This window comes from Coffea eugenioides, chromosome 11, assembly GCF_003713205.1.
Source record: "Coffea eugenioides isolate CCC68of chromosome 11, Ceug_1.0, whole genome shotgun sequence".
Taxonomy (NCBI): domain Eukaryota; kingdom Viridiplantae; phylum Streptophyta; class Magnoliopsida; order Gentianales; family Rubiaceae; genus Coffea; species Coffea eugenioides.
In genome coordinates, this window is record NC_040045.1 from 11,248,360 (window position 1) to 11,261,860 (window position 13,501).

Genomic DNA, 13,501 nt, shown 5'->3' on the forward strand with positions numbered 1-13,501 from the left:
AGGCATAAACTTTAGAGACACATAATAGACATAAATTCCAGAACTTGCATATTAACTATAGTTAAGAATCCAATACAAAAGACAAAGAGTTGGAGAAGAGATAACCCATGTCACTTGAGCTTCAACTTCTCTTTCTTCATCTCCATTTTCATCCTAATCTAGTCATTATACAAGAATGGATGAACTACACTTACTACACTATCCTACACTAAGGAAATGGAAGAACTATATTTCTGCACTCTTCAAGCTTCTCCCGTATATTTCCCCCTTCTCAGACCACCCAAAATGTCTCTGCATATAAACTGCTTAAGAGCTCCATTTTTCCAAGTCAAATTCCACATTTTGATTCCCAAATCTCAACTTTGTTAGGATAGTCAATAACAAATGTTTTTGACTTGAAAATAAGCCACCTTGTCTGCCCTTTTGTCTTCTGAAGCATGTGCACCGAATTTTCTTGCAACTTATAGCTGGAAAGTGGTATGAACACAAGAGAATTGACTGAGCAAATTGCAGAATTTCGGCCAGAAAACGCGCCTTTACAAAACGCGTCTACAACTCGCATTTTGTGCACTCGCGTTTTCACTTTGTCCTTACTTCAACTGCCATTTTCTCCATGATGCAGGCCGAACTGGCTTTTGTGCAAAACACCAAAGGTGTAGATCTTTGAGTTAGCTTTCCAATGCTTCAAGAATCATCCAAATCGGAGCTTTGTAGACTGAGATATGATCAAAATACTAAACACTGGTCGGAACTCTGTTTTCCACTTTGGACAGCTGAGTTGAATTTCGGTATTTCAACTTTTGGACTATGAAACGGATGAATTGGACTTTGATGTCTTCATACCAAATGTAGATATATCTCTTAGCTTCAAAATGGTACCAAGATCACCTTGATCCGATCATTGTAGCTCCTGATATAGTCAAAATACGAAAATATGTCTGAGTTGTCAAAGCTGACTTTTTTTTATTTTTGTCCTCAAATTGCATTTCTTCCTTTTACACTTCATATTTTATTTTCCTCACTTTAATCCATCTTCAATCATCCAAATATCTTCTCAATGCACTTCATTTGATGATTGAATCATTAAACCTACAAAATATGAAGTTTTTCCCATAAAAATCAATAGAAATGCAATGTTAGCCACTTTAACATAAAATGTAGATTTTTACCAAAACCTTAGTTATTTTAGTTATTAAACTAAATAATCAAACCAAAATTAACTAATAAAACACACTAAAAAATACGTAAAATATATTCTTGTCACATACCACTTACCGGGCCCGAACGCCAAACAGGAACAAGAAAGGTAATACTAAGTATACCGGAATCAAGAATCTCAATACCCTCCCCCAGGAACAGGCACCCATGGATTGGCAATTATCTCGACCAAGCCCTCGCTGGCTCGATTTAATTAACTCCCCATGAGGTTGAGCTCAGGTTTAACAGGAAGGTCATTGGATACTCTTCCAAACGACATCATAACAAGTGCAAGTAACAAGTTCAAGTACATAACAAGTACAAGTAATCGATTCCAGTTTGTTCAGTACAGGCAAGAGAACGAGTGTGATAAATTACACCCTCGTCTCATACAAGATAAACAGTCAGGAAAGACATTCAACTAGCAATTTGCAAGTACAGGAAACCAGTTTAGCAATAATTCAGGGGAGTGGTACACTCACCTGATCAAACAAGGATAATTTCAAAAGTTTCCTTCCCAAGTGTGGCTTTACTCGCCGGCACCTCCTAGAACAATCAAGGCAAACACTTAAGACTGGACTCCAAAACCTAATAAGTGGAATACGCAAGTAAAACTCGATTACAAGTCAGGTGCCTATCCAAATGAACCATTAATGTAAAGCGAAGAGGTGACTTTGGAGTGAAAAGATAACGATTAGTCCTAAAGGCATGAACAACCTCAAAACCCTACCTACAATGACTGACCAACTCCAAATTTGAAGTAGAAAATGAAAGTAAGATCGATACTAGGAAAACAGGATTTTCCAGTTTCGCACAACCCTATATGAAAAATCATATCTCAAGTTTTGTAAGTCCAAAATTAGTAAAAGTTATACCGTTGGAAAATACATTCAAAGGGCTATAACTTTCCAGAGAACACCCTCATAAGATTCAGAACGCAAGTCAGTCAAATTCAAGCCTCAAGTTGCTGCTTTATCCAGTGAAAGACAGAACAGGTACAATATTTCAGTCAACTTTGAAAAATCACCATAAATGGTACAGACATAAACAGGGTCTGAAATTTACATGGTTTATAGCCCTATGAATCTAGTTTAAAACTCAACAAACGGAATTCAATTCCGACATTCCTACATCATGATATAGCAAATTTCCCAAGCCTGTGCAGAAGCTGCGCGAAAATTTTGACAGCATTTCCCTTGTCTTTCTTTACTTTCCAACCGAACCTCAACACCCACAAACCACAAGCTATCAAACACCTTTAATTAGCGCCACAATAAGGCTCGAATATGAGTCATAAACCGAATCCACATATTACTAGAGTAAAATCGTATGGAACATATAAGTGCAAAATCAAACTAGGACATATGCGGAAACGAAGTTTGGGTTGGAAAACAAAAGGCAGGTTTGCTGTTGCTTAGCGGAATTAACGCAACTGAAGCTATCCTTGTCGGATTGAGGTGTAATTTACACCGTTTCGAAGATAAGGAAAAGGGATACAATGTTAAAGAAGGCCACTCAGTCCAGTTCTTACCCTAACTAGATCAAATTCACCAAAACAACCCCAGATTTTTCAATTCGCAGCTTACTGTGAAATTCAACGAGCAGTCCTGATTCATTCAATCATATCTCAGCACACACAACTCCAAATCAGGTAATCCCAAATCCATTTAAAAGCTAAGATACAAGGCTATAATTCTTAAGAAGACAAAAACAACCAATTCGGTGATATTCCTAGTCAAGCTAACCAATTACCAAAGCTGATTATCAGTTTCGGACAGAAACAGGGCAGCAGGGGTATTTCAATCTTTTCACAGGCTACGTTCTTCCAATTGGGCTGAAATTTTTTAGGAAACTATAAAATATCATTCTCTACAACTTTCATGTTTTAACCTCAAGCTAATTCGGCCTCTAAACTACTCAAATAAATTCGGACAGAACAGGCCTGTTTGAAACCCTAACCTGGAATTTTTGCTTCAAACCAGAAATTTTCCACTAATCATCACAATTATCATACCAAAGCTTCATTCCAACCCATACTAGACCATCATACATGGCCAAACAACATTAAACATATAAAAACAGAAAAATTAAGCATAAAATCAAAAATTCATCAAACACCACCAAAAGTCATGAAAACCTCCACAAAATCACCTAACTAACCTTCACAAGTCATGAATTCATCATTATCAAAGCCAAAGATGGAATTTCTTGACTACTCACCTTGAAATCTCAAGAAAGGAAGCAACTTTACACCACTATCTTTCAAACCACTTCACCTATTACTTCACTACCACCTAGCTAAGGGTTTTTATGGAGTGATTTGAGGTTTTATCGGTTAAATTGTGAGATTGAGCAAGATTGAGTAGAAGAAATTTGATAGCTTTTCTTTCTTTTGCTCTCCAAGAAGCTTGGCCAAGAGAGGAAACAAATAAGAGGATTTTTGGCCAATTTTTGGTATTTATTTGGTAAAGGTGGTAAGATGGTCTTATGGTCAACTTCCAAGTCCAATAGCAAAGTGACATTTGTCCCTCTCTTTAATGCTAGGTTATCCTTTTGTCTCTCCACTCTCATCCATTTAACAACCTCTAATTATCTCTTAGCACCTAGTAAATTAATTTCAGTATCCCAAACTTAACCTAATTGGCCGAATTTTACCGAACTTTTCGCACTAGCGGGTCCCACGTCCGGTATACACTCTTAATTTTTCAAAACCTAACCGATACTAGAAAAATAATCTAAAACCTATATTTACTCATAAAACGAGTTAGAAAATTTCCTAATAAAGAAATTACAGAAAAACGTGCGACTAAATAAAATAAAACCCTAGAAAATACGAAAATTTACGGGTTCTCACAACGTGGCTTATTATATTTTATCAAACGTGTGCAATCAAGTTTTATCCACCATCGTATCCATTGATATGTGCATGACTTTCAACAAATGAATACATAATAAATATTAAATCAATATTGTTAACAGTGTTGTACAAAAACAATTTTCTTTTTTTTTGCACTAAAAATTTGATGTTATGATTCCATATGCCCAAGCACTTCTATGGGACATCCTGTTGAATTAATTTTTTGCATCAAGTATGTCACTAGTTAGAAGTTTTTCTTCTCATTTTGTAGTAATAGTTCTGTTTCATCTTTTCAACTGCAATTTTTGGACTCTTGTGTTTTACATCAAATCAGTTTAGTGGTAGTTTAGACCAAGTTCTTTATTATACCTTTTTGTCATTTCTTAGTTTCATAAAAAGGCCACTTATAGGTGATACTTACCTATCAAATGATTTATAGGCACTCAAACGGATTCTATCAATTATGGCATTTACATTTTTATAGTAACCATATTTGTCATTTTGCACAAATAACTTGAAAGCAAAGTATCATACAATATCTTATTTATCACAATAATTGTTTATGTCTTTCTAAAAGTTTATGCATCAACACATTATAGCTAACAAATAAAGACAAATGATTATAAAAGAAATGAAAATATTAGAGATCATTTGAAGAAAAAACAGTAATAAGGAAAAAAAAATGAACACACAATTAGTCAACATGGCTTCATAGAAAAGGTAACTTCTAAAATAATTGTTTCTATTTATTTTTTTGTTAATTCTTTGCCTAGAGTATATATAACATAGAAGTATGATAAGTTTGAGTGCAACAAAACACGTGCAATGTACGTGCACTTTCCTAGTATATATATATATATATTGCTAGCTCCTATGATTCGAATTTGTTACATTTAAATAGGTTTGCGGTTGAATCATATCATTTTGAAATATATTCTTTCAATGCAAGGGACAAAGCAAAAAAAGGAAATATTCTTTGTCTAAAATAAAAAAATATTGCAATTTTCCAAGGCTCATTTCTATTGGTTCTACTTTATTTATCCCTCATATCGAAATAATGAATTGAGTCCGTATAAGCATTTTGGATGCTGCTATTAAAATAGCCCTTATATATATATAATGCAAGTCACTGTAGCAAAGCATTCCGAATCTAAACGTTATAAACCAAAAGCATAATGAAGTAAGTAGTATGTTTTGAGAATAAAAGCCTAATTTCTGATGACCACAAGCATGTATTTTTCTTAAATCAGGATAAGACAGAAAGCCTTGCCCAATCATTTGAAGATCAATCTATCCCGCTGTCATACAATTATTATACTTGTTTGTGCTATTCTTTTCTTATCATATATCCCATCGTCAAACCATCTATATTTTCTTTTCCAATTGAAATTATCATTACACTCTGGCGGCTTTGCAGTTGACCAAAGTCTCTAAATTCTCCAAAGCAACTGCGACCGGAGACAACATAGTCTGGATGGCTGGTCATATCAAAACCTCTCCTATCAATGAGCGTAAGCAGAGAAAAGCAATCGGCTCTTGCCCATGGTAAAAAATTAGCTCACGGCTTAGCATCAATTTAGTAATAATCAATAAGGAGACAAATGCAACAATAATGCTGTCTTCCAATCTTTCAATACCATTTTGTCTCTATGTTTTCAGAATCGAACCGGGTATCGACTCGGTCAAGCTTAGGGGTCAGGGGACAATGGGTTCAACCGGCCTCGATAGGGGTTGGACTGGATGACGTCATAAATAAAAATTATTTAAAAATTAAAATATTATATGTAAAATACCTAATAACATATAAATATAAATAAATGTATATTCATATATATTTGATGTTTTAAATATATTTAACAAGAAAATAGAAAGAAATTAGAACAATCAAGTAACAATTTATATTATTTAATGAGCATTAACAAGTTTAGAATTAAAATTATGGACTTAATTGAAAAATAATACCAAACTTTAAGAAAATATTGATAAAGTATGAAATATTTGAGGTATATTAATAATTTTTAAAATCTAGGGATCAAAACATAATATTGAAAAAGTTTGAGCTTTTTTTTTTAAAAATGCTGTTTGAGCCGAACAAATCCAATTTTTTTCTGGTCAAACCCGATTTTTGACCGAATTTGACCGAATTTTTACTTACTCGATTTTTAAGCATGACTCGGATCGAACACTTGGCCGGTTCCCTGTTCGATCGATCGGATTGCAATTAGAGATCAAGTGCTCTAGACAATGCTGTGTTTTAAAATCCTGCCCGAGTTTTAAAACACAGCATTGTCTAGAGCACTTGATCTCTAATTGCAAGTAAATGCTCAAAGTACCGAAAGTGAAGAATGCCACAAACCTATTAGACCTCTTAGATACAAAATTCATGACCTTTATGTACTAGAATTCAGATAAAAACCTGCCGAGTACAAAACTATAAATTAAAAAATGAACTTACAAAATCTTGATAAATTTTGCCAATGCAACTAGTTGACATGATTAGAAATGTCTATAATTCTGCTGTTGTTTATCTGGGATATAATTCAGTGATTGAAACTTCGTTGATAGACGGGTTTAATGGAGACTTGGTGTCGGTAGATGTATCAGATACTGGTAAATCGTTAGGTGAGCTTTGTGTTCTACTACGACCAAAATATGCGGATGGATTAGGTGCAGGCAACGTTATAGAATTACTATTGAGCATGAGAACTGTTGAAGCCATGGTTGGCCTTTGTTCAATTTCGTCTTGAACGCATAGCAAGCCAACATGGATGCTTTGAATAACTTCATTTCTTGAATATGTATCTCCGATTGTTGGATCTACCAATGCTAATGGTGTTCCATCCCTCCATTGTCTCCAAGCCTGCAACACATATTGCAAGTGATGACAGTGGAATAAATTGTCTCATTCAAATGTATACAACAGCTCTCCAATGAGAATTCCAAGAAAATGAGATGTTTATTTTGTACTTACATAGCTTAGAAGGTCATCTCCTCCATGAGCTTGGTTGAACTGACTGTTCTTCTTGCCACTTAGAATTTCTAAAATTAGAACACCAAAACTGAACACGTCTGATTTTACAGAGAACAAGCCGTGCAAGTATTCAGGAGCCATGTAACCACTACAAATTAGAACCATTTGTAATACACTTCAGGATTCAGCAATTTGAAAATTTAAAACTGATGATGACAAAATGTAGAGAATGTAATTAAATATTAGAGTTTTAAAGATAGTGGGATAATTGTGTTATTACAATCATATAACCAAGTAGATAACAAGATGTGGGTATAGAACTTACTATGTTCCTGCGATTTTACTTGTATTTCCTTCAGATTGATCAACTCCAAAGAGCCTTGCCATGCCAAAATCAGCTATCCTTGGATTCATATTTCTGTCTAATAATACGTTACTGGCTTTAAGATCACGATGTATAATCCTAAGTCGAGAATCTTCATGAAGATAAAGAAGTCCTTTTGCTATTCCTCCTATGATCTTGTATCGTCTTGACCAGTCCAACAATGGTTGCTTTTCTGGGTCTATACAATCATCAAACATGGCACGTCTTTGTTAGTTTCTTTAACTACAAAAGTTTAATTTCCAAAAAAGACTCGACAATCAATTCCAAAATAAATCAAGGGTGTTTGACTGGAACCTAACCAAAGAGAAAGTAGTCAAGACTTTTGTTGGTCACAAATTCATAGATGAGTATTCTTTCTTCTCCTTCCAAGCAGAAACCAAGTAGTCGGACCAAGTTTCTGTGTTGAAGCCTAGCAACCAGGGCAATTTCGTTTTTAAATTCTTCTGTGCCTTGAGCTGAGCTTCTTGATAGCCTTTTCACAGCTATCTCTTGTCCATTATGAAGTGTACCCTGATTGCAAATTAACAAAGTATAAGCAAAATTTTGATTTACAACGATCATATTCATAAATTTTCAGCATACTTGAAAATGGCTTAAACTTAACGCGCCTTGTATACAGGTCCAAATCCACCTTCTCCAATTCTGTTTCCAACGGCAAAGTTGTTCGTGGCGGCTTGAATATCACTGAGGTTATATTGTAATGATTCTGCGGTTGAGATTTCACTTGCACCTGCAGCAAAAATGGTACAATTGCTTAGTGAAAATTAAATGAATCGACCCTTTAAGAATGGTAAATGTGTTTACTGCAACTGCACTTCTTAGTCCTTATAATTTACCGCTTGTTTCCATAATGGCAAAATATGGCTTCCTGGGTCTCCTTGCTATGCTAAAGCCCACGACCAATAGCACAATGGCAAGAGATATTGGGACAACAATTGCAACAATTGTTTGTGTTGAGATTCCGCCCCCCTCTGAATAAATCAATAAAAGCTCTTTAGCTCAAAAATCTGTTTTTAAAGTAAAGTAGGCAAGGATTTGAAAAGTGAAATGTTCAGATCCATTTATTCTTTTAAAATCTTTAACAAATAAGACAGTTTAAATTCCCATACTGGATTCTGTCAAAATAACTGACCAATGGAGATTTTTGTGGTTTTCATAGTTATATATAGAGAAAAAGATTCGGGATTTCTTCTTCCGCTGCTTCATTAAGCGAGCAATTGGCTGCAAAAAAGTAATGAATTCTATACAATCCACGTGAGAACTTGATGAATATAGCTGTTGACTACCAGGTGTGGCTCAATAGCTACAAGTGTGAAAGACTTGAATTACTAACTAATCCTAAAACAAAATTACAATTAAGAGTTCAGATAAATTCATATCATTTTGTTAAGAACTGGAACTTACCTTCACTACTAGTAGAATTGGAAGGAGGAAGTGGAGGAGGAGGAGTAGGAGGATGACTCAATGCAGGCTCGGGTGCTGGGCTTATAGAATTGTAAAACTTGTAAAGTTCATACCTAATATTGCAGCTAAAAAGCGCAACTCTACAGCCCTGACGGTTATTACAGTATGTGGGTATTTGAGAAATGGCGCTTCTAAGGCAATTCTCGCAGTCAAGACTGGAAAGATCTGGAGTACACTGTCCAAGGGCGTATAATCTCCTCTGAAATGGGGAATAATCCTCTTCTTTGATAGCAAATTTCTTCCCTGACCGAACATTTGCAGCCTGACTTGCTATGTCATTCATCATATGACTTAAGACCTGGTTGAACTTGTCTGGATCAGTGGCATTCTGTGCATTCACCCTATAGAAGATGATCCCCTGATCGGTCCAGGGGAACATGGACTCATTTGAATAACGCAACAAGCACTCGTCGTATAACATAAAAACCGTCGTTTGATTCCAGCATGTCTTTAGAGTATCCTCACGGGCGTTTGCTACACATCGTCCACAACCATCGGGATTCACATCACCTCGACAATTAAATAGGCCGTAGACCATGTTAGAGGGTTCATGGCCAGCAGTGAAATTGTAGAAGCCATTCCTGCTTGCCAAAGAAGCATTTGAGGATAGAGTGGAAAGGAGGAAATTCAAGTTGTCTGTATACCTTCTGCCAGCAGTGGTGTTAGGATTTACGCACCAATAATCGGCATAAATCAGTCCCGTGTTGAAGCTAATCAAACAAATTAGCGGGAAACACGAGAACAATACGCTTCTGTAGATCATTTTGATCAGAATCAAGCAGATGACCAAAAGTAAACAGTAGAAAATTTTTGTATTCAGGCCTGCTTGATCATTGAGGTAGAAGTGTGAAATGCACTATATATGCAGAAGGTTATACACTTTCATATGCGAATACAGGAATCAGGAAAATAACAACAGTCTTTGTCGTTGATATTGACGGGAGTGAAAAAGTGAGGACGACGCCACAATTCCATGCTTTTATCTTTTATTGCACGATTTTCTGCAGATTAAAACGGGACACTGGGATGGAGGTCAAGTCAACTGCCGTGTCCCTTCAAGCAAGCCAGTACTTGTGTCATATGGCAGTTTACGCCAATGTTTTAAAAACCGGACCATTAATTGAACCGGTGAAGTGAAAGGGTCGAGATTCAACCGGTCGGATTGGTTCAACTCCGGTTTAATGAATTTTTAAAAAAATAATTTATATAAATATATATGTACAAAATAAGACATGTAATGGACTAATTTAATACTTTATATGATGAAAAGTTTACTATTTTTTAATAACTTGGATTTTTAAAAATAAATTTTTTAAATTATAGGTTAAAACAAATAAATTTCATCTCAATTTCAATTATATCTAAATCCAACCCAAAAATATCACAATATTTTGAAATTATATAAAATTCACGTCTATGAGAATTTAGATATTGTGAACTTAAATTTTAATTTACGTTTTGGGATTTAGAGATTGCAATTTAAAAAAGGAAGTTTGGAGTTCGAAGGAAGTCAAGAAAATCGAAAATAGAAATGTAAACTTGATAAGAAACAAAAAATGAGATAAAAGTGAGTGGTTGTGGCATTAAATAATTTGGGTTAAAAAAATAATTCTTTTTTAACTTTTTTCAATTTAATGGACAAAAACAAAATTAAAAGATGGAAGAAAACATCAATAAATTAAAAATAAAGAGGTTTGATTAAAAAGGGAGTGACAAAAGAAAAGAGGATAGAGAGTTGAAAATTAAAAAGAAATAGCCATGAGAAAATGAGATTTTGTAAGAAAAATGGAAAAAAGAAATATGAGTGTTTGCTTTATATAAATAAGTTATCAAAAAAACTAATACGATGTGATGGTGCAACGGTTAATACATTGGTCTTCTATTACAAAGGTCTTGAGTTTGAATCTTGATAGCTACATTTTGCAAAAAAAAAAGAGGAAGGTTGAAAACCGGTTCAACAGCGATTTTTACGGTTCGACCGGTTCTTGACCGATTTTCTGAAAAAGTCAACTATGGCATTGAACCGAACCGGTGCCATGGCCGGTTTGCGGTTCAACCGATCGAACCGGTCGGTCCGGTTCGGTTTTCAAAACATTGGTTTACACGCACCATCATAAATATATTTTTTATTTTTAATTATTTTTTTATGTTACGCATATTACATCATAAAAAATACTATAATAATTATTTTAAATAAACTCCTATCCAAACACACTGTTTTTCTTTTTTTCTTTTTTAAGAATAATCCTCATATGGAGGTGCATTGATGAAGATAAAATTTGAACCTTGACTTTCCACTCCACAATTAGTATGATGACCAACTCCTCTCCTCCAGAGAGGGAGTTGATTTTGAGGACCCATTAATCAATATGCCATTTTGCTTCCTCCTCTGTGTGTGTCGACGTGGATGCAGGAGGACCTCTTGATGAGACCATGAAACAAGTGTTCGGGGATTGTCCCTCTGTCCCGAATCTGTTAGGTAATGTCAATTGTTTGGGTTTGGATCGGAATTAAAAATTTCGAATCCAGATCTATTATAATATACCAATTTCATACCCAACCCATATACTCGATGGATTTTGTGCTTAGGGTTCAACGGATCCCGAATCAAGTTCAAATATACCCGAAAAAATAAAGCCCAACAAAAATGATGTATTTAGAAATATTATTGTATTTAGAAATAAGGCCCCAACAAGATTAGGGTTTCTTAATTTGGTAAAAGAATTATTATTGTATTTAAAAATATTTATGTTTTATAATTATTAATGCATTGTTCGGTCCGGGTCAGATACTAATTAAAATCATAAACGGGTCGAATCTAGATAACGAAATTATTTCTCAATTCATACTAGGAAAAAACTATTGAGTTGGAACCGAGTTCATGTCCAAACCTGGTCCATTGACAGTCCTAATCAAGAAAGTAACGGAAAGTCTTTGATACGGGCGAGAGTGAAAAAGTGAGGATGGGCAAAAATTCCATGCTTTGTCATTACTGATCAAGGACCTATTGTTGGAGAGTGGTCAGTACATTAATTAGTGGGTAGTGTAAGGAACGTTTGAACTAAGTTTTATCAGTTGAATTGAAACTTTTTTTTTGCACGATATTTAGATTAAAACGGGATACTGTCACACCAAGTCAATCACTCAATTGTCGTGTCTTTTAAGCCGGCACAAGTCTTCCTTAGAGAAATTTCCAAAACTACCTAACTTCAGGGGAAAGATCTACCTCTAGAAATTCTAGCATTGAAGTGGTCGCGCGGTTTAATTTTTAGGTTTGCCCACAAATGTGTAATTATTCAAATTGGTATATTAAATATAAAAAATTACGTAAAGTTGCACCAAAATCTTTGTGATTATTTTTTATAATTTTATTAAGCAATGAAGAGAAGCCATAATTTTAACTTAGTTGCTAAATGACAAAGAGTCATGTTTTGTTTTGCTGACTAACTGGACAGCAATGGTAATGTCATTGGTTTGAAAATGATATATCACCATATAATGTTGTCTTACATTTTTTATGTACACCAAAAATGCATTGCTCATGAACAACTTCAACAGGAATTTATGAACAACACTAAAATATGTTGGGCCAGAAACCTATATAATTGTAAAATATAGGAATGGCTGCAGAATAGAAGAGATATAGGACTCAAAACAATAAGGATTGAACAATTATATTTGCTTTCTTGTCTATGATAAGATAAACAAGCCATTATCTCATACTTAGAATCTTCTTAACACAACATATGCCATTTAATTTTTGCACCTGCAACTCTTAGCATCACAGAAAATAAACATAAAATCTTATAGACTGAAAAAAGAGAGGGAAGAGCACCCAAAAAAAAAAAAGCTAACTGAGATTAATTAAATAACAAAAAGTTAATTGACATGAAGAGTCTCTAAGTGCAATAGCATGGTAGTTTCATTTTTTTATTATTTCCAATCCAACCAAATCAAACTAACTTTCACTAAATATGATAATTGAAGCCAATCCCCTTGGAACAAAATCAACAAAAATTTAATGAAAGAACCATACTCTAGCAAAAGAAAAAGGACAAGCAAGATTTATGTAAAGACATGAGCAAAAGGACATCAATTATACCTGTTTTATTTTGTGACAAAATGGTGTCTTCAAAGTTCAACTATTGTTTTATCAAATGGAAAAAAAAAAAAAGTAAAGTTCACTACATGGACAAAATATACATCCAGTCTAACATGAAAACTTGAAGAAGAAATGTCATTGAAGTTGGCAATATCAAACTACATGCCCTAATAAACAACCAAAAAGTTGTGAATTTGCTTGATTGAGGTTCTTTAAGCATCATCATCATCACAAAGATAAGCATAAAAAATAGTTTCATTACCAGTTGTAAAAAAAGGAAAAAAGAAATATGAGTGTTTGTTTTATATAAATAAGTTATCAAAAAAAACAATAAGATGTGATGGTGCAACGGTTACTACATTGGTTTTCTATTACAAAGGTCTTGAGTTCGAATCTTGATAGCTGAAAAAAAAAAAAAAAAAAAAGTAAGGTTGAAAACCGGTTCAATAGCAGTTTTTATGGTTCAACCAGTTCTTAACCGGTTTTCTGACAAAGTCAACTATGGCATTGAACCGAACCGGTGCC

The 13,501-nt window shown here is 34.4% G+C and overlaps 2 protein-coding genes across 2 annotated transcripts; both read right to left on the bottom strand.

Moving 5' to 3' along the window:
• Positions 1 to 6,570: 6,570 nt before the first annotated feature.
• LOC113753452 (cysteine-rich receptor-like protein kinase 10) lies at positions 6,571 to 8,693 on the bottom strand. Its single transcript, XM_027297606.1, has 7 exons — positions 8,543 to 8,693; positions 8,247 to 8,381; positions 8,019 to 8,140; positions 7,710 to 7,920; positions 7,351 to 7,588; positions 7,026 to 7,173; positions 6,571 to 6,914 (listed from the first exon to the last, which is right to left on the bottom strand). Exons 1-7 carry the CDS (start codon positions 8,565 to 8,567, stop codon positions 6,579 to 6,581), a joined length of 1,215 nt encoding a protein of 404 aa, XP_027153407.1. The 5' UTR covers positions 8,568 to 8,693; the 3' UTR covers positions 6,571 to 6,578.
• LOC113751947 (putative cysteine-rich receptor-like protein kinase 9) lies at positions 8,652 to 9,637 on the bottom strand. The gene is made up of 2 exons (XM_027296092.1): positions 8,815 to 9,637; positions 8,652 to 8,713 (listed from the first exon to the last, which is right to left on the bottom strand). The coding sequence occupies exons 1-2, from the start codon at positions 9,635 to 9,637 to the stop codon at positions 8,652 to 8,654; spliced, it is 885 nt and encodes a 294-aa protein (XP_027151893.1).
• Positions 9,638 to 13,501: the final 3,864 nt, after the last annotated feature.